Source organism: Grus americana, chromosome 7 (genome assembly GCF_028858705.1).
Source record: "Grus americana isolate bGruAme1 chromosome 7, bGruAme1.mat, whole genome shotgun sequence".
Lineage (NCBI taxonomy): Eukaryota > Metazoa > Chordata > Aves > Gruiformes > Gruidae > Grus > Grus americana.
This window is the reverse complement of record NC_072858.1, coordinates 41,337,138-41,359,198: the sequence shown is the minus strand read 5'-3', so window position 1 is coordinate 41,359,198 and position 22,061 is coordinate 41,337,138. Positions and strand designations below refer to the sequence as shown.

The 22,061-nt window shown below is 48.8% G+C and overlaps 1 protein-coding gene across 1 annotated transcript; it reads right to left on the bottom strand.

Moving 5' to 3' along the window:
- Window positions 1-8,601: 8,601 nt before the first annotated feature.
- LOC129208733 (lipase member K-like) lies at window positions 8,602-15,035 on the bottom strand. Its single transcript, XM_054831971.1, has 9 exons — window positions 14,931-15,035; window positions 14,661-14,778; window positions 13,204-13,402; window positions 12,839-12,948; window positions 12,551-12,687; window positions 11,907-12,044; window positions 11,716-11,787; window positions 9,996-10,064; window positions 8,602-8,835 (listed from the first exon to the last, which is right to left on the bottom strand). The coding sequence occupies exons 1-9, from the start codon at window positions 15,033-15,035 to the stop codon at window positions 8,602-8,604; spliced, it is 1,182 nt and encodes a 393-aa protein (XP_054687946.1).
- Window positions 15,036-22,061: the final 7,026 nt, after the last annotated feature.

Genomic DNA, 22,061 nt, shown 5'->3' with positions numbered 1-22,061 from the left:
CTCCACAGCACCTGGGGGATAACGGGGTTGGGGTGAGCAGGATGGTGGGTGCGCCAGAGGCACGAGCAAACACCGTGCAGCTCCAGCATCACCAGCAGCACCGCCACTGCCTGATGCTGCAGCGTGGAGCAGGTGTTTCCAGCCCAAACCACGCTGGCTGTGGCCCCATACGGGACCCTCTGCCCGGCATCAGGTGCCCATTAGCATCCTGCAGCTCCAGCCAAAGCCACCTGAGTGGCAGCAGCAGTGGCACGTGAGTGCCGAGAGCTGGGGGTCCCCAGGGGATGCAGGGCATGAGCGGGGGCAGGGGGCTGGGGATGAAATGGAAAGAGGCCACATCTGGCCTGGGGGATGCTGACCCAGGCACAGCTGGCAAAGGTCAAAGCAGTAGGAGACCCTACACACCAGAGCCTCCTCGCTGCGCTGAGTGAAGTTCAAAATCTGGTGATTTTCTGCTGATAAAATGTGCAAGAGGAGCTTGGAGGGGTTGAGCCCTTCCTCACCTCATAAATCCACCTAGCTAGCCCTCTCCAGTCACGTTGCTTCCTGCCAAGCTTTTCTTGCTCATCCCATTTAGCTTCTTAGTGTTTAAATGGAGAAAAAAAAAAAAAAATGCATCAGGACAAAGAGAGTAAATGCCTGCAACTTTGTTTACCCCAGAGGGGTTAACTCATTAATGCCTCTCTGCAATCCATAGGATCTTTTTTTTCTCCAATATTTGTGTAGCATTAAACAGGGTAGGAAATCGTAGCACCGTGACTTAGTTTCAGACTCTGGGGACAGCTTCCCTCCTTGGGTGTGCGTGTGGGCACATGCACAGAAATAGATCCAAGAGCATGTGCAAATTTGCCACAAATTCGGTAATACAAAAATGGAGAAAGAACCTTCAGAAACAGAAGAACCAACAAAACGATGTTTAGTAATTAGGTGGAAACAGAGGACCTTGAAAAAGGTCACTAGCCAGAAGCAGTGCTGAGACACGTTTCCAGGGCCCACCAAAAACGGTAGAAGAGCACCTCATTTCTTGGTTCTGCCTTACCAACGGGACTATTCAGAGGTCGGTTCTGCAATTGCCAAAGCCATTAAGCAGCAGAGCATCCACGTATGGATGAGTCCTCTGTATGTGCCTTTCAGCTTGCCAAGTGGTGGAAGCTAAGGTTTGAGAGCTCCACCTTTCATGCCGGGGGTGGGAATGGCAGAGTATTGCAATTTGAATAGAAGAAGCTGACACCAAGAAGGAGATGCCCTGGGTCAACAGGGAGTCCCTCTTGGTGTTGCCCAGGGACCAGAACTGAGCTGTTTCTATCTTGTCAGCTACTCCAGGGCTCGGGAGAAAACCCTCAGCGTGAAAACCCGACTAAAGAGGTGAACAATCAGAAACAGCAGGTCAGGGACATCAAAGGTTTCCAAGAAACAGACACCAGCATCTCCCCACCTCACTGACGACTGCCCAGCCAGCATCATCAGTGCCTGCATCAGGTGTGGCGAGCATACTCGTGCTCAGCCTAGCAGCACGCTAGCCCTGTTTACTGCCTGTGCTCGCCAGTAGGTAAAACAGCTGTTTGCCTGCAGCGTTGTGCACGACTCTGCCTGCAAGTCTCTGCACACGGCAAAAGATACCCACAGTGATCCAAAGAGCAGGAGGTTTTAGGACCTCCAATCCAAAGAGAATAAAACTGCTGACAGTCTGGGTGGATGAAGACTCAGTGAGATTAATTTGCAACCTCTGCATCCCTTACCTTTTAACAGAGGGAAAAATATGTTTAAAGGACAAAGCATTGCTCTCTAAGCCAAACTGATGTCAGCCAAACCGCTCGTGGGACTGGAAAGATGCTCTCAAAGCATCGATTGCCGCAACGCATCTGGCGGCACCGCCGCCACCACCACCACCAGCCTCACTGTGGGTCTCTGCAAGACACCGTGCTTAATTCGGAGTGCGCAGCTTAGTGTTTGCAAAAATAAACCAAGCCCTGACCTGTGTCTGAATAGTAAAAGGAGAAGAAGTCACCTCAGGGAGCATCCGTCAAAGTCAATCTCTCAATAGACTCCCTAACAAAAGGTTGACAGGGTAAGAAATTGGTATGCGGGATTGGAGGCTGTCACCGTCGCTTTGCAACATGATGCTGAGGACAAATCACATGAATACTTAAAACCGTGTACTTCAGGTTCCTCTTCCAAGTGAAATGAAGTCAGGATCACGTTATTTCATCCACAAAATTATGAGACCTCAGAGAACGCCCTAACCGCTGTTTTATATCGCTCCCCAAACTGGGATCTTTCACAAAGAATGAATCTGCTGCACCAAACTAGAGAAGCTCAGGAGCCAAGGACCAGCAGGTCCGGCTGTTGCCCAGCTATAAACTTGCTGAGCTCCACCCAAAAAACCAGCCCGGAGATTTTTTGTCCCCCTGCTCCTACCGAGCCTGCAGCAGGACCTGCCTTTTCAGATGGGAGCTGGGATTTCCAGCCCAAACCTGAAAATGTCCAGTTGCCCACTGGGGGCTTTCACCTGTGTTGTGGTTTCACCCCTTTAGTTATGTAGAATTAGAAAAATAGGGCGAGGGCGTACTTCTTCCCACACGGGTCCTAATCACCAAATGCATGGACAGCTGTCAAAAACAGTGGGCAAATCGTGATCCAGATGAGGAGGTAAAAATACCCGGGAATACAACAGATTACTATAGATCTACATTGTGAGTTACTAGTCAGGAGGCAGAGGGGAAAACGAGGGGATTGAGGAGTTCTTAACCTGTGCACTAGCAGCCCTGCTCAACAGACCCTCCAGGCTGATTAATTTACTGCTGAAATGAGCAAAACCCAACCCATCATTAATACAGAGGAGAAAGAAAATGATCTACAATCACTTCCCTCCAGTCCTCACTGTGCTTGACGACACGGACATTTTTGCTTTGGGAAAACATCTCCACAGCAGCCGTGGTTTTGCGGGATGCTGGATGCACAGGGGAGTATATACCCCTCGGGAGCTACTGGAGCTACCTCCGCCTCAAGAGGAAGCTCTTCACCAGCACTTGACGTGTATTGTGAAGGACATCTCATTCGCCTGAACAAAGATTTCACTCACCTTTCAACTGGTGTGATCATGAAGGGATTTACACTCAGGCTCTTGTCTTCGGATGGACCCGTCTCCAGACCATCGCCCGTTTCACCCGGTTTCACCCAGGCTCAGCTCTTCTTCTGTGGGAGAACGATTCTGTGGCACGAGACGTGTCCGGTTATCTCAGCGTGCTGAACGCTCACAAAAAGAGCCGCGTCTTCCTCAACTTCTCTATCAGTCTGCTTTGACCAATTACAAATACTGAAGCCTCTGAGGGCTCCTTGGGTGAACGCTCCAAAGCATCCTTCATTTCTTTTTCTCGCCCAAAATGTTTTCAGGGAAAGTTTATTGCATCTATACGCAACAAAATACAGCAAGGAAATGCTGCCTCAGTCAATATGCGTTAAATTGACTGGCAACCAGGGCTTGCCCCAGTGGCTATATCCGAGATGAGGTGGTTTGCCTGTGCAGACATGTCTCTAAAGTATTTGCCGTTAAAAGAGTAAGGAAAAAACATTGTCCCTAAAGTCAGAGATTTCCAGGCCATCCCAAAAAGGCTAGTTTTCCAGGCTATGAGAAATTTGGGGTAATACAGAAATCACAGCAGCAATGGGATGGATTATCAATTTCCCTCCTTCTCATTTCTCTCCTGCCTCCAGCTGCTGTCTGGTTCTTCCCAGCGTATCTTGTTAGTAGAGGGACATCCTTTTCCAGACACAACTTTTTCCCTCAACTTCTTTGGTGTTTCTGAATAAGAAAGTGAAATACAAATGTATTTAACACCTGCAAATATCTGCTTTCTCAACTGCGTGTTCTGGCTATGGTAAAAAAATTAATAAAGCAAAAAAATAGCCAGCTACCACTTCTGTTAAAAAAAAAAAAATCAGAAATTAAATCATAGCGACTGGAACAATCCCTGGTGAAGGAGCAGAAAGCTGGGAACTGTGAGAAGACGTAAGGCAAGACGTGAGTAGAGAAGAGGAAATATTAACCATGAAATTCATGTTGTGCCTGGCATGACCCCTTTGTCTGAAGTCTCATAACACTCATGATTTTCCCTCTCCCCTGGCAGTCTTCAGACTTCAACCCTGCCTTTTGCCTTCTGGCTGTTTCACTCCTGGTACAATTTCAGTGCATGAAAGGCAGAGCGGGCACAAGAGCATCTCTGTTCCCCTCTGATTTCTGGTTTGGGTATGCCATGACCTTTGGCTAACACACACGTGTAGCACAAGGAATTTTGCTTAGAAAATACATGCCTCTACGTCACCTTTTGCGTGAAACCACTGAGCTACCCAGTGCGCACCCTCGCAGAGGGCGTCCCGGCCCCACGCCACCTGGCCCTGGGGCTCCTTCTCCACCAGCCACAACGTCCTCGTCCCAGTGACGAGAGCGCTCCGCACCCGCAGGTCCGGGTACCAATCATTGCGGCGAGGGTTTAACGAAGAGGGTGTTGGCTGGGGAACCTGCCGGCGCTTGAAACAAGACCGACTGGTTTGTGTAAGATTTCGCAGCCCGCCTTAACCCCCTGTGTGTGCCTGGGGTTGGAGCTGGTGGCTCCTTGGAGGAGAAGGACAGCAGGAGGTGGTATTGCTTCTGCGCCCGGAGGAGATGCCAAGAGGACAACCCGGGCAGGGTCTGGGGATGCGGCACTGCGTTTAACACGGAAGCAGACCGCTGCTTTCCCAAACCTTTGCCGGAGGTATCGCAGGGTGGAACAAGTGGCAGCCCTTGTGGGTTAAGACCGAGATGGGTGTCCTTCAGCAATGGGTTTAGCGTGACCTCCGGGACGGTGGATGGGGAAGCGAGCAACAAAGAGCAACAAGGACCCACGCTCACTGGGCGCCTCCAGGCACTGGAAAGCTGCCCCCGGCATCCATCCGACGTCTCTGGGCAGGGAGAAAGGGAGACCTGTGGGGCCAGGAGGATCAGGCCAGGACCACCCTGACCACCCCACCAGCTGGTGTTGACAAGAGACCGGTGCTGAGACTGTCCCTCTCGTGACACCTGTGGCTCTCTCCCCCTTCCTTCAGAGCCCTTCACAAACCTCCGCTGCTCCCCTGGGGACCTCAGGATTTCGGCTGGTGCAGCAGCAGCTCAGCTCCTCCTCGAGCCAGCCAGCTGAGACTTGCTCTTCCAGGAGCCCACGAGCCCTGTGGCAAAAGCCTGTTTGACAACCTTTTATTTCGGGGTGTGTTTGTCCGTCAGCCAAAAGACAACCTGCCGACTCAGCAGGTGGTGGAGTCTGGCGTGCAGCCTGGTCGAGCTTCAATCACCCCTTCCCACCAAGACTGTACACGACAAAAGAGGTCTTCTACTCCTGCAGGGTGGTGATGGCCTCATGGCGGAGCTGGTGGGCATGGAGGGCTCAGGTGCCATCCCAGCGGTCCCACCAAGGGGCACAGTGTTTCCCAGCTCCCGGGGTGTCCACCGAGCACACCCACCCTGGGGAAGGATTTGGGAGTTTCTTCATTTATTGATATCCACCTCCCAAGTCCAGCCACGTGTCACGGGTCTCATCTGCAAATGTCTTCCGCTGCTGGGAGCTGATTTATTTTCATTTCAGCAAGTATTTGGGTCACAGCTTTGATTCAGGGTTTTAAAAGAGAAAGAAAATGTTTAGGCACAGAAAAGGAGACAAAGCAATCCGGGAAAAATCCCTTTTGTACCTATGGCAAAATACCATGTGAAGCCACATTTTTTTTTTTTTTTTTTTTTTTTGCTTTGGGCAAATTGTTTCTGCATAACTGGAAAGAGAATTAAAAAAAAAAAAAGATGTGTTTAAACAGGATTGACTTACGCAAGAATTTGTACTACCAGAAGATGCTTAGAGAATTTCTTAAAGATAAAAAAGTACACTATTGCCTAATCCGATAATCTGATCATCCGATAAAATTTAAAAGTCATTTTTTTAGAAGAGACAAAAGTATTTACTGGAAACAGACTGTCTTGAACAAACTGAAAAATCTGATTAGGTAAAGAGCATTGCCTCAAAAGACAATTTTACAGAAAGCTTCTTGGAATGAGGCAGAAGCAGAAGCAACATACTTAGGATGAAAACAGGGTGAAAAAAGAATTTAAATGTGAATTATTTACTGCAACCAACATGGCCTCGTGATACACCAGGAAACCATAACGAATGCAAGCCGGCACAAGAGTAGCATCCTACACTGGTCAGCAAGGGCCGCACAAGGACATCTACTTTGGCTTTCATGGCTGCTTCTAGGTGACACAGATCTTCCAGGAAATTCTAAAGGAAGCATGACAGACTGAAAATTTGGCAGTACCGACCGCACAATGTCGAGTAATTTCTCCTTGAGATGTTGCTTCGCCTCACAACTAGATTCTTCCTCCCTGAAACAAGCTGATTCTTCTGATGGTCACATCGTTAACGCATTTATCAAGTTCTTCTGACGAGCCTCAGAATTTTGGCCAGCAGAAACAAGGATGTGGTTATAAAAAAATAACCATTCTTCCTTCAGGCTAAAGAAAATGTCGCCGGCACACCGCGGCACCTCTGAGATCACCGCTTTCTCTGTAAATGCCGTGGCGCAAGAGGTGCGGCACGGCGCAGTGCGTGGGGCTTCCCGCTGGGATTCCCACCCGTTCGGTTGGTCTACGGACGCGCGTTGAACTGAAGGCAGAAATGAGGCCGCTCAGGGTAAACGGAACGGCCTGATCTGCAAGTCTAACCAAAAATAATACAGCTCGCGTCCATTCCAAAAGGGACTGGCTGGAACGAAATTCAGAAAGAAATTTTCCAGTCCCCCTAAAAGGGAACGACAACCTTCCTCGAGGAGCTTTCCACACCGTGGCAGACCCTCTTCTCTTTCTTCTTCGGGGGAACCGCATGCAAAGACATGCAATCCATCGTAAGAGGTGCCGTACTGGGGGCGACCAGCGAGGTTGAAGGATGATGTCTTTCTGCCCTGAAGGCTGGAAAGCATTTCCTGTACTACAGCACAGGAAAAATAGTTATTTTTAAAGAACAACTGATCAACGTGACACCGGCAGCTAGAGAGCATCCCGGTGCTGCATGGCACGAGCAGGCTTCTTTCCCACGGCAGAAAGCAGATGGACCTGTTTAAGACAAGGAATAATTCCCTGACCTGTCTTCTTTTGGTCCACGTGCCTTGCTTAGTCTAAAATATTGCTAAAAAATGGGAAGAATAGCCGTCACCATGTTTAACATTGAAATCCAAGCCAACTCTTCTGTTCCTAAGTAAAAGTCAATGCACTGAGTTGGGTTTTAGAAAGGATCTGCAAATTTTTGTTTCACGTGAGCTCAGGTATAACAGTTCAGCTCTTAACTGTTACTATAAACCTGTAAAGACACAAATACGTAGAAGTCTTATTTCTTAAAGTAGCCGGACTTCATCTTATTTCTCTGTAAAGTACTGATACTGATAATAATAAAGCCAAACCCAGACTGAACCCTCCTCTGTGGCTGGCAGCTGCCCACATGCCCGGTCTGCTGCATAAATGATGCACTACCAGGGATAATTTTTGCAGTGCTGCGTGGTCACTTGTATACATCCTGGATTTGAAGAAAGCACTTTAGTCAGAAAATATGCAACACAAATTGAATGACTCAATCATATTACCAAAACATCTCGGATAAACCCTAAGACGTGGGCACTTTGTACATTCCCTTAAGCCCCTTTTTCATTTGGATTTTGCACATTGCGTATCAGAATCACACGCTGGACTGTCTTTCTCGAAATTACTTTGCAGGATTTATTTCTGTCTCGATTCTTCCTTTTGGGCTTCTCAGTTGTTGAAAAAAAAATAAAAACTACCCACCCACATTAAAAATGTGATTAATTACAATTTTTATTGAACTTCAAAACCCCTAGTACTGTATTGCCTCTAAGAAGATGTATTTCTGCTGTGGCTTTCCACCACAGACCTGTTAAGATCTCCTTCTGCTCCACATTGGTAGTTTCAAAGGTCCAGCAGCAACAGTGCCAGCTCCGAGACGAAAAATAGTGAATTTCGCATCTCTGATGAAGCCCAGAATCAACTGCGTTACAAGGGGGTCCAGACCCCCAGGTCTCAGGGGAACTGAAGCCGCTATAAAGCTAAGTACATGGAAAAGGCTACGCAGGGTCCGTTGCGTCTCAGAGCACAGATCACTGCGGTACCAGTCTTAGTGAAACATCTCAACACCCAGTTTCCTCATCTGTGTTTACCGTACTTTGCAAATAAACACGGCCGATGAAGGGAAAAAACAAAACAACCAACAACAGGAAAAAAAAAACAAACAGAAAAAATAAACGGGGGGAAAAAAAAAGAAAAAAGAAGGGAAAAAAGAGAAAAACAGAAAGAAAGAAGGGAGGAAAAAAGGAAGAAGAAAGGAAATGAAGTGCCAGTCAGCAATAGCATAAAGGCTCCTCTGCCCACCCTGTCACTGCTCTAGTTAGAAGCAGAACATTTTAACCAGCTACATTCAGGTGGTCCAAACAGCGGCCAATTTCAAAACCTGTTAAAGATAGCATTAATCTTACAAGACACATCAGCAAAAAATGTGTTAAACCGGAAGAGCAGCTTTACGGATGCTTCTTCATCATGTCGACGATGTCCTGGTACAAAACCTTGGTTGCATCGAGCCCCAGTACGAAATCGAGGTGGTTCCACTGGGGAATCACTTTGTGGTGGACCAGGTTCCTGACCTGGGGGAGCAGGAGGGCGACGTCCCGGGGATCAGCCAGGCAGTCCACTCCACCGCTCCAGATGGCCGTGGGCACTTCCATGTCCTTCACGTCGTAGTGTGGTGGACCCATCTGAGGAGACGGAAAACCGGGGTTTCGCAAAGGACAGACATTGCTGCAACGCAATAAAATATGCACCGCGCAAGAGCGATTGCTTTTCTTTGGGAATTAAGGAGAAAACAAAAACAAAACCAACCCAAAACTGGAAAGGTTTTCTTCTGGAAAGAAGATAAATTTTACAAAAAGACGTGGTGTTTATGCGCTGCAATTTAATGAGTAAATTGAATTAATAAATTTAATTTAAATAGTAAATTAATTCTGCCCTGCTAGGAATTCTGGTTCAGATACTACAGACAATTTGATCAACTTTGATAAGCAGGCAAAATTTTAGCTGCCCCGATCTAATGCTGGTGGATCATCCTGCTTCAAGCAGGAGGTTGGACTGGAGACCTCTGGAGGTCCCTTCCAACCAGCTCTGCTGCGGTTTGTGGTTACGCCTCATGCAAGCACTAGCCTTTCCTTCAGCTTGGTAACAGCAGGAAAGTGTTCAGAAGCAAGTTCTTGACAATAAGACACATCTGGAGGGTTGCTTTAGCTCAGCACCATGAGGACTTGCCATCAGGTGATTTGTCAGCATCGTATCTCCTTACCTGCAGTGTAATTATTCCAGTCAAGAACCATGCCATTTTATGAACAATTTGATTTTTCTCGCTTAAGGAAGAAAGCAGCTTTTTTCCTGTCTCTGCTACTCCTCTTGCCACAGAACAAGAATTGCTTGAGCTGCCAAGGGACGCAGAGCGAACTGCTCACCACCCACCTTGCGACTTTTGGTCTGGGTGACAGAAGGGCTCAGCACCGTTCTTGCTTTGCATCATGGCTAGACAACTTACAGCCAGCATGCAGACTTCAGTTTTACAGATTTCAGGTAGCAACTGGTCACACAGTCACTATCGTTGCTTTTCTGTGGCAGATTATGGACTCTAACAAAAATGCTGGATAAGTGGAAAGCATCTAATACTTTATTCCGTATAGAGGGAACTCTATATGTAAAATAGAGTTTAGAAAATAGAAAATACCGTTGTTTCGAGCGGAGGTCCTGCTGACTTGCTACTTGCACGCCCAATTTGTGAGGAGAGGACAATAAATTCAGAGGAATCGCACCAGGAACGAATGGGAACAGAATGTGTGAGAGAAAGGGAAGACCATGACCTTGGCCACTGGAAGCAGCTTACCTGTCTATAGCGAAGACTGTTGTACATGCTCCCCCCATCATAAGCTCTCAGCGCACCGCTTTGAACTCCCTGCAGCAAATTCAGACATGCAATGGTCTAAATGAAATCATAGTTCTGTGGGGGTGCAATCAGGTTAAAAGAGGAAACTCAAAAGTTGGTCTTCATCATTGAACTGGCAAGATTTTTCAAGTGTATCTCACGTCTGCCGTTGTGCCAGTACAATTAATTATTGTCATTAATTTGGATAAATGATCAGAGATTATGTTTATATGGTTTGTGGTTAACACCAGGACGGGAGGAAGCTAAAATATCCTAGAAAGTGGGATTAGAACTCAAAATATTCCTTGTAGACTGAAGAACTGGCCTGAAATGACATGACGAAAGGTGTGTTGGTTGGAAGGAGCCTCTGAACATCACTTGTCTAACTGGAGCAGGACTAGCAGCAATGTGAGGTCAGGGCGGCCACGGCTTGACCCCGCCAGGACCTGAACCTCCCCAGGATGGTGACCCCCTGTCTCCCCGGGCACCTGTCCCAGGGCTGCTCCCTGCTCTGGGGGAGGCAGGATTGATTCCCCACCTCCAACCTGACCTCCCTGGGCTGTAATTTGTGCTCGTTGCCTCTAGTTTTGCTCTTTGCCACTCACTACTCATCAGATAAACTGAGGTCTTATAAAAATTATACATAGAAAAGAAAAACTGGTGGACATATACAGAATGAGGACTAACACCACTGAGCAACGACCCTTCGGGAGACGGAGTGTGTGTTCTTGCTGCAAAACCAACAAAGTTATTTTGGGGTCTCTGAGGAGGAGTGCCACCCTAGGAAGATGTGCTCTGCACACAGACGGTGGCACACACTTCAGAGAAGATGCATGAACTGGTGAGGGTCCAGGAGAGATCAAGAAGAGGCAATTTCATAGAATCATAGAATAGTTTGGGTCGGAAAGGACCTTTAAAGATTGTCTAGTCCAACCACCTGCAACGAGCAGGGACATCTTCAACTAGATCAGGTTGCTCAGAGCCCCGTCCAACCTCACCTTGAATGTTTCCAGGGATGGGGCATCTACCACCTCTCTGGGCAACTTGTGCCAGTGTTTCACCACCCTCAGCATAAAATATTTCTTCCTTATATCCAGTCCGAATCCACCCTCTTTTAGTTTAAAACCATTACCCCTTGTCCTATGGATTTGAATCCATGATCAACAAAGAAACGTGGAAACAACTGAGTACATTTAGCCTGGGGAAGAGAGGATGAGAGCAGCACAGCACCATTTCAGTGTCAGAGGGGCTCTGGTAGTGACTGTTCTCAATGCTTACAATGGGAAGAAGGAGAAATAATCAGCTTAATTGGTATTAAGCTTCACTGGATGCCGTCCAGGAGAATCTCTGCCGCAGTCTGACCGCTAACAGCACTCAGGCTGCAGGGCAAGATGGAGCTAGTCCGAAATAAGACCCCTGAAATGTGCCTGCTGTGGATGCAGGGTCCTCAGCCCCAAATGTTTCTCTTTGCAGACCCGCTCCTTTGGGGCCACTCTACTCGACGATGTACAGGCAGCTCAAGAAGCTGCCGAGCATTTTATGAAGGGATGAAAACAAACCCGACAAAGATACCGCTGACGTGTTGCAGCAGAGCGATACAAGAGACTGAAGACTGACCACAAAGGACCATTAAAATACACTGTATTCTGTTTTGCACAGGAAAGTAGCTGGGAAAGTTTACCTGCAACCAGTGGATTACATTTTGTACTGAAGTCCCTGCTGAGGAGTGCGCTGCGTACACATCTACTCGGCTCTGAAAGAAGACGAGTGCCATTTCACAAAAGGTTTCATTCACCTCCAGAAAACAGGGCAGCCAAGGCTTTGTCCTGCAGAATGATACTGGGGGCCCTCTGCTAATTTATTCCTACGTACCATATTTACGTTCTTCCAGTTAAATCCAAAGAGCATAGACAAGACGCTCTTGCAGGTCTTCGAGCAGGCACAGAATTTGGAAAGGACCAGCTCACCCAAGGCAGTGTGCGGTAGGAACTCTTTGGTGCCAAACTTCTCCTGTAAAATTACAAAGATACTCATAAAATACGAAGACTGGTCATGCTTTTCCAGAAAGTACCACCACTTCATAGCTTCTATTTTACCCCAGTATTGCGGTATGAGGTTGCCCATTTTACCCTTCTGTGTACCCCGTTAAATGTTTCTGTTCCAGGATTTTTATTTGCGTGACGTCTTACATCGTTGTACTCCTCTTGCGTTAAATGGTAGGGTTCAATTCACATCGGTTTTTTTGGCCAACGTTTTGACACTTGCTGCGCGCATGTCTGCCCATACCACTTGCTCTCTTGGCTCTAATTCTGCCAGAACATTTTGGGGAGTAAATTCAGGACAGGACAGAAACACTCTGGATTAAGATGTGTGATTCCCTGCATTATGAAAATAGATGGAGTATGGAGCTCCTCTCTCTCTAAATTATGTGAAATGTGCTGTGCAGGTAATTTCACAATCTCTATGAAAAACTGCATCCATTTTAGCTATGCAGAACATAGTCTCGACCAACATACCTTAAGCCCATAGTCGGAAAAGAATGCGAGCTTTTTCAATGGACTTCGAACAAATATAACTGTAGCCACAGGTGCTAAAGCAAAGTACATCTTGATTTTCTGAGCCAGCTGAGGCATAGTGGAAAAGGCTATAAAAGCTGGAAAAAAAAAAAAGAAGAAAAACCAGCTTACTCTTTCAAGACATTCTCATGTATATAGTTTAACTTTAGTAAGACCTATTTTACAAATCCCAAAGATAATGGAGACATCGTATGCTGTCATCAAGATCAGTCAAAAAGACTCACTCACCTATAGTGGTGCCTTGCGAATGACCAATGTAATATAACTGCTTCTGTCCCGTTTTCTGTTCAATAAAGTTTATAATTGCTGGGAGGTCATATTTAGCCATTTCATCAAAGCTGCAGAAGGAAAAGTAGTCATCTTACCGAGACGTGTATCATCTACATCTGAACAACCATCATGAACAAACCACAAAACCAGCAGGGAGGGTAGGACAACCCCACAAACTTCTTCATCCTACTGAGTGTGTCCTTGGGGTTTTCACCTAAAATAAGTGGATGTGCCAGTTCAGCCTGGTTCATTCCTCCTCGAGCATCACCGTTTGAAGACAAATGAAGTCAGTTGTTTCTTAGATCCTCCAACTACCCGTTTACCTGAAAGCCCAGAATTCCTCCCATTTGGGAGATAGGACCAGATGTCGCTTGGACCAAGTGTTCCCTCTGCTGTTGCCTATCCAAACGTCATAGCCGGCATCTGCGAGAATGAAGCCCAGGCTGTTGTTGGCCAAATTGGTAACCCATATGCTGCCTTCTCCAAACAATCCGTGCTGCAGAAATGCGATGGGCCTTGGACCTGGAAGACAGGCATCATGATGACTTTTTTTTTAATGCTGTCTGTTATCACTTGATGCAGATTAGGGACTCTTTTCCTCCTTAATTATGGCAGCCAAAGTGCATGGAGGTTTGTGTCGGTGTTAGGTAGCTCTGTCCCCCTTGATTTCAGTAAAACAGGTTTGCTATGTAGCAGATGCACCAGGTGTGCCATATCTCAGAGCACTTTGCCTTTTATCCCCTACACCCCTTCCCACCTTCTCTGCAGACGACCTATCATTAAGAAAGTGAACACCCAGAGCTGAGGGACAGTATAAAAAAAAACCCAAAGTCTTCGCACACTCCTTATTTTCTCCAACCCCTGAACAATGCTGGAAGGTCTTATCCACCCCTAGCCATGTCCCACCAAGATGCGTTCGTGCGTTCTGTGCTGGAGTGACAAATTTCACCAAGAGGCAGAATACGTTTTTCCATCTGGCCGTGACTTTGGCCACGCTCTCGGGGCTGGGAGGGAAAGATTTGAACACCTGGAGATGGGGAAGAGGACTGAACCTGTCTCCCCGACCTTGCGGCAGGGCCCTCATTACTATCATAAATATTTATAATACGCAATGTGATATTGCTATTTCAGAGACATCTCACAGCATCTGCTTTTGTCTCCAAGGACACTGCCCAGCCGGGTATTTTCAGAGTCACAAGCAGAGCAGTACCCAGGCTCTGCATCTCAGCAGGCTTTTGGTAGAAATGGTTCTCCAGGAGTGTTAGCAGAACTTGGGCTGCCCAGGGAGCTCTGCAGGCAAACATGGAGATGCCTGGAGAGGTGAGAGGACAAGATGCACCTTTTGATGGATCTAGAGCCTCCCAGTCGTCACTCCTCACAGGACAGGAGCGTTCCCTGGAAACTTCTCAAGGAGTAGCAAACCAGTCTACTGATCTGCCACATGGCTGCAGGACCACGTACTACAGGCCACGCTCCCAGAGAAAATCCGAGATGTGCATGGGGCACCAAGTGGGTAGGATGGATGGATGGGCTACTTCTCATTTCTAGGGCTGCAGCCTGCTGGGTGCATGGGGCATTGCCTGCGCTCAGGTCCACGCAGGGTGGGAAAACGTCACTGCAAGGGATCAGCCTTCCCTACAAATTCTTACTGACCGAAACAGAGGCTACCGATACCAAAGCCGGGGGTGACCTTGAAAAGTCTCCTGCACAAGCCCCGTTATCCCAATGAGAAGACATCATAAGGTGTGGGCTTCCTGTATGACACAAATACCAATTTTACCTTGGCTTCCAGCATTTCCTCTCCCGTAAGGAATTCTGTTAATCTGAAGGATATAGCCATCTTCCGTCACCACATCATACTCCTCACTGGGGTATCCCCAGAAGGAGATCATTTCACTCTGCAAGAAATAAAAAGCAAAGAATAATGTTTTCAAGGTTCCACAACGCTTGCCTTCAAGGTAATCCGTAAACGTAGTATTTAACTATCAGCATTTTAAACTGATTGTTTCCCAGACACTTACTGCTTCTGCTCCAACGCCCTCATACTTACAATGTTCATCCGTGCTTCTGGATTCTTAGAACATGGAAAATTAAAGACACATTGCCCAGATACCATCCCATGGACCACAGACGTCAGAGCTAGAGCCAGCCACATCCTCACTTTGCCTAGAACAACATATTCACGGCGTCAGTGTCATCGGGAGCGAGGGAACCTCAGACCAGATCCGTACTTACCAGGTTTTGATTTCATACCGCTTAGATGCTTGCCTGATGTCCAGAAACACTGCTCAGCAATCGAAGCTCAGGAGAGTAATTCCAGAAAGGGACAAGCAATCCTTGCAATGCTCGACAGACCACTGGAAATTACAAGTGTGTTAAAACACAATGTCACACGTGTGATCTTTCTTTCTGTTATTTTTTTCTAATGTATCTGCTCCTGTCCGGAAGACACAAGAAAACGCCTTTGAACACCAGTCTGTGGTGCAATGAGCTGCTGGAGCTCAAGGGCAACTTGGTGCTTTCTACAGGACTGCAAGGCAAGGCATGTCAAACAGAAAATCACTGAGCGCTTAATCACGGCTTTAGAAACAATCCATTACAGCACCGCGGGCGCCCATTTTAAATGGCAAATCCCAGTGTTCGCCACGTGGTTCCCCCAGCAGACTGACAGCTGTGCAAACACCGTCTCCCACATCACCTTTGGAAAACAGCCACCCGTTTCTCATCTCGGCAAGACACACGAGGCAGAGAAGTACGAAGTCCTCCACAAGGGAGGAAAAAAACCCCAACAAACCCATGCCACAGTACCAGGCGGGCAGACTGGGTAAAAAGAAACGCACCAGACAAAAAACAGCTTGAGGAGAAGGAGGTGGGAATTGCAGGGGACAAGGAGATTACCAAGGCTGCGCCCCGGCAGCGGTGAGGGCTGCACCGGCCAGAGGCAGGCAGCAGTCCAGGGAAGAGGCCATTGCCGCTGCAGGGCACTGGGCGGGCACAGCAGCTGCTGGGGGCTGCCCAGTACGAGACCTACGTGACAAACTGGAGCAAGTCCCGTGCAGGGCTGCTGTGTTGGCGGGTGGAGAGGCTGAGGGAGCTGGGCTCGCTCAGCTGGAGATGAGGAGGCGAAGGGGGATCCCGCAGCATCTCCCCCTGCCCAAATGGGTCCCGGAGGTGCCGGGGCCAGACTCAGCTCAGAGGGGCACAGCCAGAGCCCCAGAGGCACCAGCACGGGCTGCAGATCCCAAGCCAGACGTTCTCTTACCAACACACACAGGATGAAGGGTGTTACTTGTCACATCAGTTATGACACAACACAAGCCACTTCTCCACTCTCTCCTCCCAGCTGCGTTACAGGAAAGGGTATGATGGAGAGGGAGAGCTTTGTAACATTGCCACGCTGTTTGCATCACCCGTTAACACAGCTGTCCAAGTCTACCCAGGAGGCAGAGTGAGGACAGCAGGTTGATTCTGATCAGTCCAGTAAGAGCCAACAGTGAATGTACTCCCTAATAAAATCATGAAAAGAAAATCTCTGACCACTTGCCCTTCTCCTTGATCACAGGAGGACAATAACTGATTACATTTCAAGGGCAGCAGCAGGTTCTACACAAAGTTATGGGCAATAGGTCCGTGAACAGACAGTGAAAGGACTGGACAGGGCTGTTCCCTCCAACGACAGCTGTAGATGTTAGCGACTACAAGGTGATGGACCGCTGAAAATGGCCAGGCTGACATGCTTCCCCTGGGTGGTCTCTGCTTTCACCAGTACCAGGCAGAGAAAACCAGGCTGGACCGACCTCTAGACCCGACCCAGCAGATCAGATTTCGGTCCCCTGTTCTCAGACCAACACGGGCAGCTGGGTCGGAGTTGTTTTCCTTCAGTTGGAGCCATGAAAACCATCCACATCCACACTTAGAAAGAGACCCAGCTCCGCCGATGTCTTTTCCCACACTCACCTTTATAAAAGCCAAGCCCACCAGCCCAACCGTGGGGCGGCACAGCTCCTGCGGGAGGAGATGGGGAGATGTCAGCCCCTCGGATGGACGGACGGTGTAGGGAAGCGATGCCTGGCGTGCAGAGGAGATGGGGACAGGGCACGCAGCGGCAGCAGAGGACCAACCGTCACCGCTCGCTGGTGTGCGCCACAGAGCTCTTCATCCCTCTTAACACAACCCTATTTGAACCGTCTGGAGGGTGGGGTAGCAAGAACAGAGAAGGCTAAATGTAAACACACTGAGATATTAAACATATAAATCATTAGGCAATACTGTAGTTTAGGAAGCACGGTTGCCCAGAATTTGTTTGTGCAGGCCGGTTAAATACTGTTTAGGCAGTGTCAAATAACTATGGACGTTGAAAGGTGATTTCCATCGATAAAGCGATTTAATTGATAACTCTGAAGAAAGTTTCCACCTTCATGTTTCAATGGCCATTTTAATTATTCATTACAGGAGAAATGATTAAGTTATTACAAGGGAAGATTGAAGTGTAAAATGGATTTCCAATGGCAAGACCTTGTGTTTTAGAAATGATGATGTGCCAGACAGAGCTCCACAGCCCTTTGTTATACGGTATTATGGACAGAGCTGTTAAATGTGACCTGGAGATTAAATCCCAGGCAACAGTCTAAAACCATCTGTACTGGGTCTGCCTGGGACGGAGTTAACTTCCTTCACAGCACTGGGATGGGACACAGCCAACTGGCCTAAGCAATATGTGATACCGCACACTAAAAACTGGGGAGGGGGACGTTGTCCTCCAAGGTAGCAGAGACTGGCTGGGCATCGGTCTGCCCGTGGGAGGTGGTGACTGCCTTTGCATCACTTGTTTTTATTCTCCTTCCTTCACCTACGAAACTGTCTTTCTCTTGAACCACTTTTCTCGGTTTTGCTCTTCCTATTCCCTCCACCAGTCCCACTCGGGGGTGGGGGGTGGAGCGAGCGAGCGGCTGTGTGGGTGCTTAGCTGTTGGCTGGGGTCAACCCACCACAACATCCTTGTTCTTCACACCCTTACAGGAAAGTACGAAGAGTGCCTGAGCACTCTATCCTACATGCATGCTGTGGGCCCGGACAGTTATCCTTCTCCATCACCCTTGCCAAGGCTGAGGCTGTCTTCTGGGTTGGTTTGCTTTGGAAGTCACAGCGCAGGCTCAATAGGGAAAGATGTCTTCTGGCTGTCAGCCTGGAGTGGACCTGAGAGGTGTCCAAGACACCGAGATTCGGCAATTGGTCCCACTCTTTAAACATAGCCATAATAGAACATTGGTTCATCACTTAGAGATTTGGAGGTTAAGAGTGTCTTGCTTTTAGAGTACAGAAGCCACGCTTCACTAAGACACCTTTGACTTTCACCTTCTGAGGAAACAGACAATGGAAGTCTATACTCCAGGGAAAGGGCAGGGCAACTCTGGTCACGCTCATCTGGAGGCACTGTCCTCCTGAAAGGTGCAAGACTAAAGTTGCACTCGTAGTGTCCCATAGCACTTGAAGACTGAGACGTTATCACAGGTCTTGCAAGATGCTCAGGCCTCCCAAAAGTCATATGCAGCTCTTGCTGAAGCATCACCACTGTAGAGGCTGAATGGGATCAAGGAGAGGCCCTTGAACTTCATTACATAGCCGTGACATCAAAGAAATGTTGGTGGGAAAGGATCTCTAGAGATCTCTATCCACTGTTCCACTAGAAGCAAGACTATTGCCAGTACTGGATCAGATCGGCCTTGGCTTTGAGTAGTCACGTTTTGGAAATCACCCAGGATGGAGACCCCCCCACCCCTGTGGTGGCCATCCCAGGGCTGCTCCCCACTCCCCAGAAAAAGAAGCATTTCCACATGTCTAGCATCAATGTCCAAAGGTGCAACAACATTTTCTCTCGCTGTATCATCTGCGAGTACAGAGAGGCACTTGACTTTATCACCTTTTGCCCTCCAAGGAGTCGCAGGCTGCTCTCGGACCGCTCTCATGGCCAGACCCAATGAGCTCAGCTCTGTCCACCTCCTGCTGTAGGGTCACTGCCAGTTAGCCAACCTCTACGGAGCCTCACCAGCGTCTCAGCATCCCTCGCAGCAGGCAGACCAAAACTGGACCTAGCATCCGGACATCGCACCACACGGCGGGGGTGATAACTACCTGAGACCAGGCGGCCACCTGTCTGCTCCTGTAGCCCGGACCGCGGTTCTCCATCTTCGCAGGGAGAGCGCACTGTTGGCTCACGTTCAGTTTGGCATCCACCGCCCCTCCCAGGTCCTTTCCAGTAAGGCAGCTGCGCCACAGCTCCTAATCAGAGCGTTGTCGTGCCCTGCCCTCAGCCAGGGCTGCCTGCCACTGGCACATACTTCAGGTAGGTGTTTGGCCCCAAAGCCAAATATGTCATACATCCAAGAGTTCTCACCCAACTCATGCAGCCCTTTCTTGCGATACCCTTGCTTTCTCTGCTAGCAGTCCACACTGCACGTTCCCCAGCGAGCGCAGAGCTTTTTCCATTGCAACACTGTTCTTCTTTAGGTGTTTTCACTACCCATCGTTCTCAAGTTCAATATTCATATTTTCTATAAAACTACTGCCAAAGATTCTGTCTTAATTCTTGATATTTCTCTTTTGGCCTCTATTCCTTGACTGTCTTAATTACTACCCTCCTGTCTGCTTTTACCAGGCCACAGTTTAGCAAGAAAACGCACATCTAAGAAACTCTACTGGACTCTCTTGCAAATTAAGCTGCCAGGTAACTGGTGCAATACACCATTCCCAAGCACATTTAACATACAGACCATTTGGTCACAGCCCAAATACCTACGAGGTTTGAGAAATCTCTTTTTCATGAATAAAAAAGTAAATTGTAGCGACAAACCACTGCCCAGCCCACCAGCAGATGTACAACTGTGCGGTCCAGCGGGTCTTTTAGAAGACAGCAGCTACAACTGAATTCCATTCAGGACCTCCCATGCCCCTGAGCAAGGCTGAATGCAAAGCCAGAGATGCCACGAGTCCTAGGACCACAGTGGACTTCAGCTTGGATATGTCTATGTCCTAGGCACCTGATGCCCAAAGAGAGAGGCTAGCTCTGGACCGCTGCCTGAGCTCTCAGTGTGGTGCACAGAGAGGGGGTGTCGGAGGAGATCCACAGCAGGCAGGGTGCAGAGCAAGGGGCCAACTGGTACTCTCCATAGGACGTGCTGAGGAGACGGACATAACCTCCTGACGCTTCTTCCCAGGGCAACAGTGGCAAGAAGAGAAAACCTCCCACCAAATCTGAATTCACGGCTTTAAGCTCTTACATGTTGGGAGGGTCAGTTATACAGTCAATCTCAGTTTAAAAAAAAAAAAAAAAAGGAGGAAGCCCCAGACTGAATACCTGTTGTCCTCTCCGACTGCCCCGCAACTCACATGGAAAGGGGTGACAGGGGCTCCAACCTCTCTCCAAGAAGTGCTTATTAAACATCTGCCTTGAGGCCAACTCGGAGCTCCCATTGAAGATGAGTATCACCAACACCCTCAGCAGGTAAGCCCTGTCCCTTAGGTGCAATGAGCTCCACATAAGGGACTTTACATCAGTGTTGCTAAACACCTATGCCAAAGTGTCAGGTTGTGGTGTCCCCCATACCACAGTGATCCCTATCAGCAGTTCTCTGGAACTTCTCCTCTCACCTACGCAGCTAGGTAAGGATAGTAATCCAAATACTTCCCCCAATCGCCCACTCGCAAGGCTGGCAGTATGGGAACTTGTTTTCCTGAATTGTGGCTACCGGAGAAACTGCTGGCAGTGGGTTGGAGGTGAGAGGGGCAGCTCTGCAATGAGGACAACAGGCAGAGTGAAAATCCTTCAGCTGCTGCCTGTGGGCTCCAAGAAGAAGCATTATCAGGCCAATGAAGATGTCCTTAGAAACTGCTGGTTGTCACCTCCTGGCGGGTATCTTCTGAAACCAGTGTCCAGAAAATGTCGTCCCTCCCCAGGCAGAGGCGGCGCACACATGCCACTGCCCCTGAGCATTTATCTGCTCCGGTCTCGGCATCTCAGGATCCCCCTTTCCTAACATCAAGCCATAGCTTCTTGCAAAATACAAGCTCATGCCAGGCACGGTTACACGAAAACTCTGCGTGTTGGAGACAGCTCATCGACACTTTCTGGAAGCTGTCACACCCTCGAGCAATTCCGGCCAGGCAGCACCTCCAGGTGGGCAGGATTATGCTGGAAGGGTGGATTGGACCCAGTTCCAGAGCATTCCTTGATGACTGGTGTTAGGACGAATGGCAGGGATGGCTTATCACAGAATCACAGACTGGTTGAGGTTGGAAGGGATCTCTGGATGTCATCTTGTCCAACCCCCGCTGCTCACACAGGGCCACCTAAAGCTGGTTGCCCAGGACCACGTGCAGATGGCTTCTGATTATCTCCAAGGATGGGGACTCCATCCTGGGCAACCTGCACCAGTGCTTGGTCACTCTCAGAGTAAAAAAGTGTTTCCTGATGTTCAGAGGGAACCTCTGGTGTTTCATTTTTGCCCACGGCCTCCGGTCCTGTCACTGGGCACCACTGAGAAGAGCCTGGCTCTGTCCTCTCTGCACCCTCCCTCGAAGCATTTATAGACATTGATGAGATTCCCCCTGTGAGCCTTCTCTTCTACCAGCTGGACAGCCCCACCTCCCTGAGCCGTTCCTCACAGGAGAGATGCTCTGGTGCCCTAATCATCTTAGTGGTCCTTTGGTGGAGTCTCTCCAGTTGGACTTTCTCTTGTACTGGGAAGCCCAGAACTGTTCCCAGCACTGCAGGTCCAGCCTCACCAGTGCTGAGTAGGGGGGAAGGACCAACTCCCTCAATCTGCTGCCAACACTCCTCCTAGAGCAGCCCAGAACACCATTCTCCTTCTTTGCAGAAGGGCACACTGGTGGCTCATGTTCAACTTGGTATCCACCAGGACCCCCAGGGCCTGCTTTCCAGCTGGGTGACTTGCACCATGCACTGGTGCATGGGGCTGTTCCTCCCCAGGGGGAGAACTTCATACTTCCCCTTGCTGAACTTCCTGATGTTCCTGTCCAATTTTTTACAGCCTGTTGAGGTCCTCTGGATGGCAGCACAACCCTCTGGCCCATCAGCCACTCCTCCCACTTTGGTGTCATCCGCAAACTTGCTGGGGGTATGCTCTGTCCCACCATCCAGAGTATTAACAAAGATGTTAAACAGG

Excerpts from the sequence above, each read along its gene's own strand:
- LOC129208733 (XM_054831971.1), bottom strand. The coding sequence starts at position 15,035 with ATGTGGCTGGCTCTAGCTCTGACGTCTGTGGTCCATGGGATGGTATCT. Across the intron at positions 12,045-12,550 it reads TTTCCGACTATGGGCTTAAG|GAGAAGTTTGGCACCAAAGA; the intron begins GTATGTTGGTCG and ends GTAATTTTACAG. Across the intron at positions 8,836-9,995 it reads ACAGTCTTCGCTATAGACAG|ATGGGTCCACCACACTACGA; the intron begins GTAAGCTGCTTC and ends CCGTCTCCTCAG.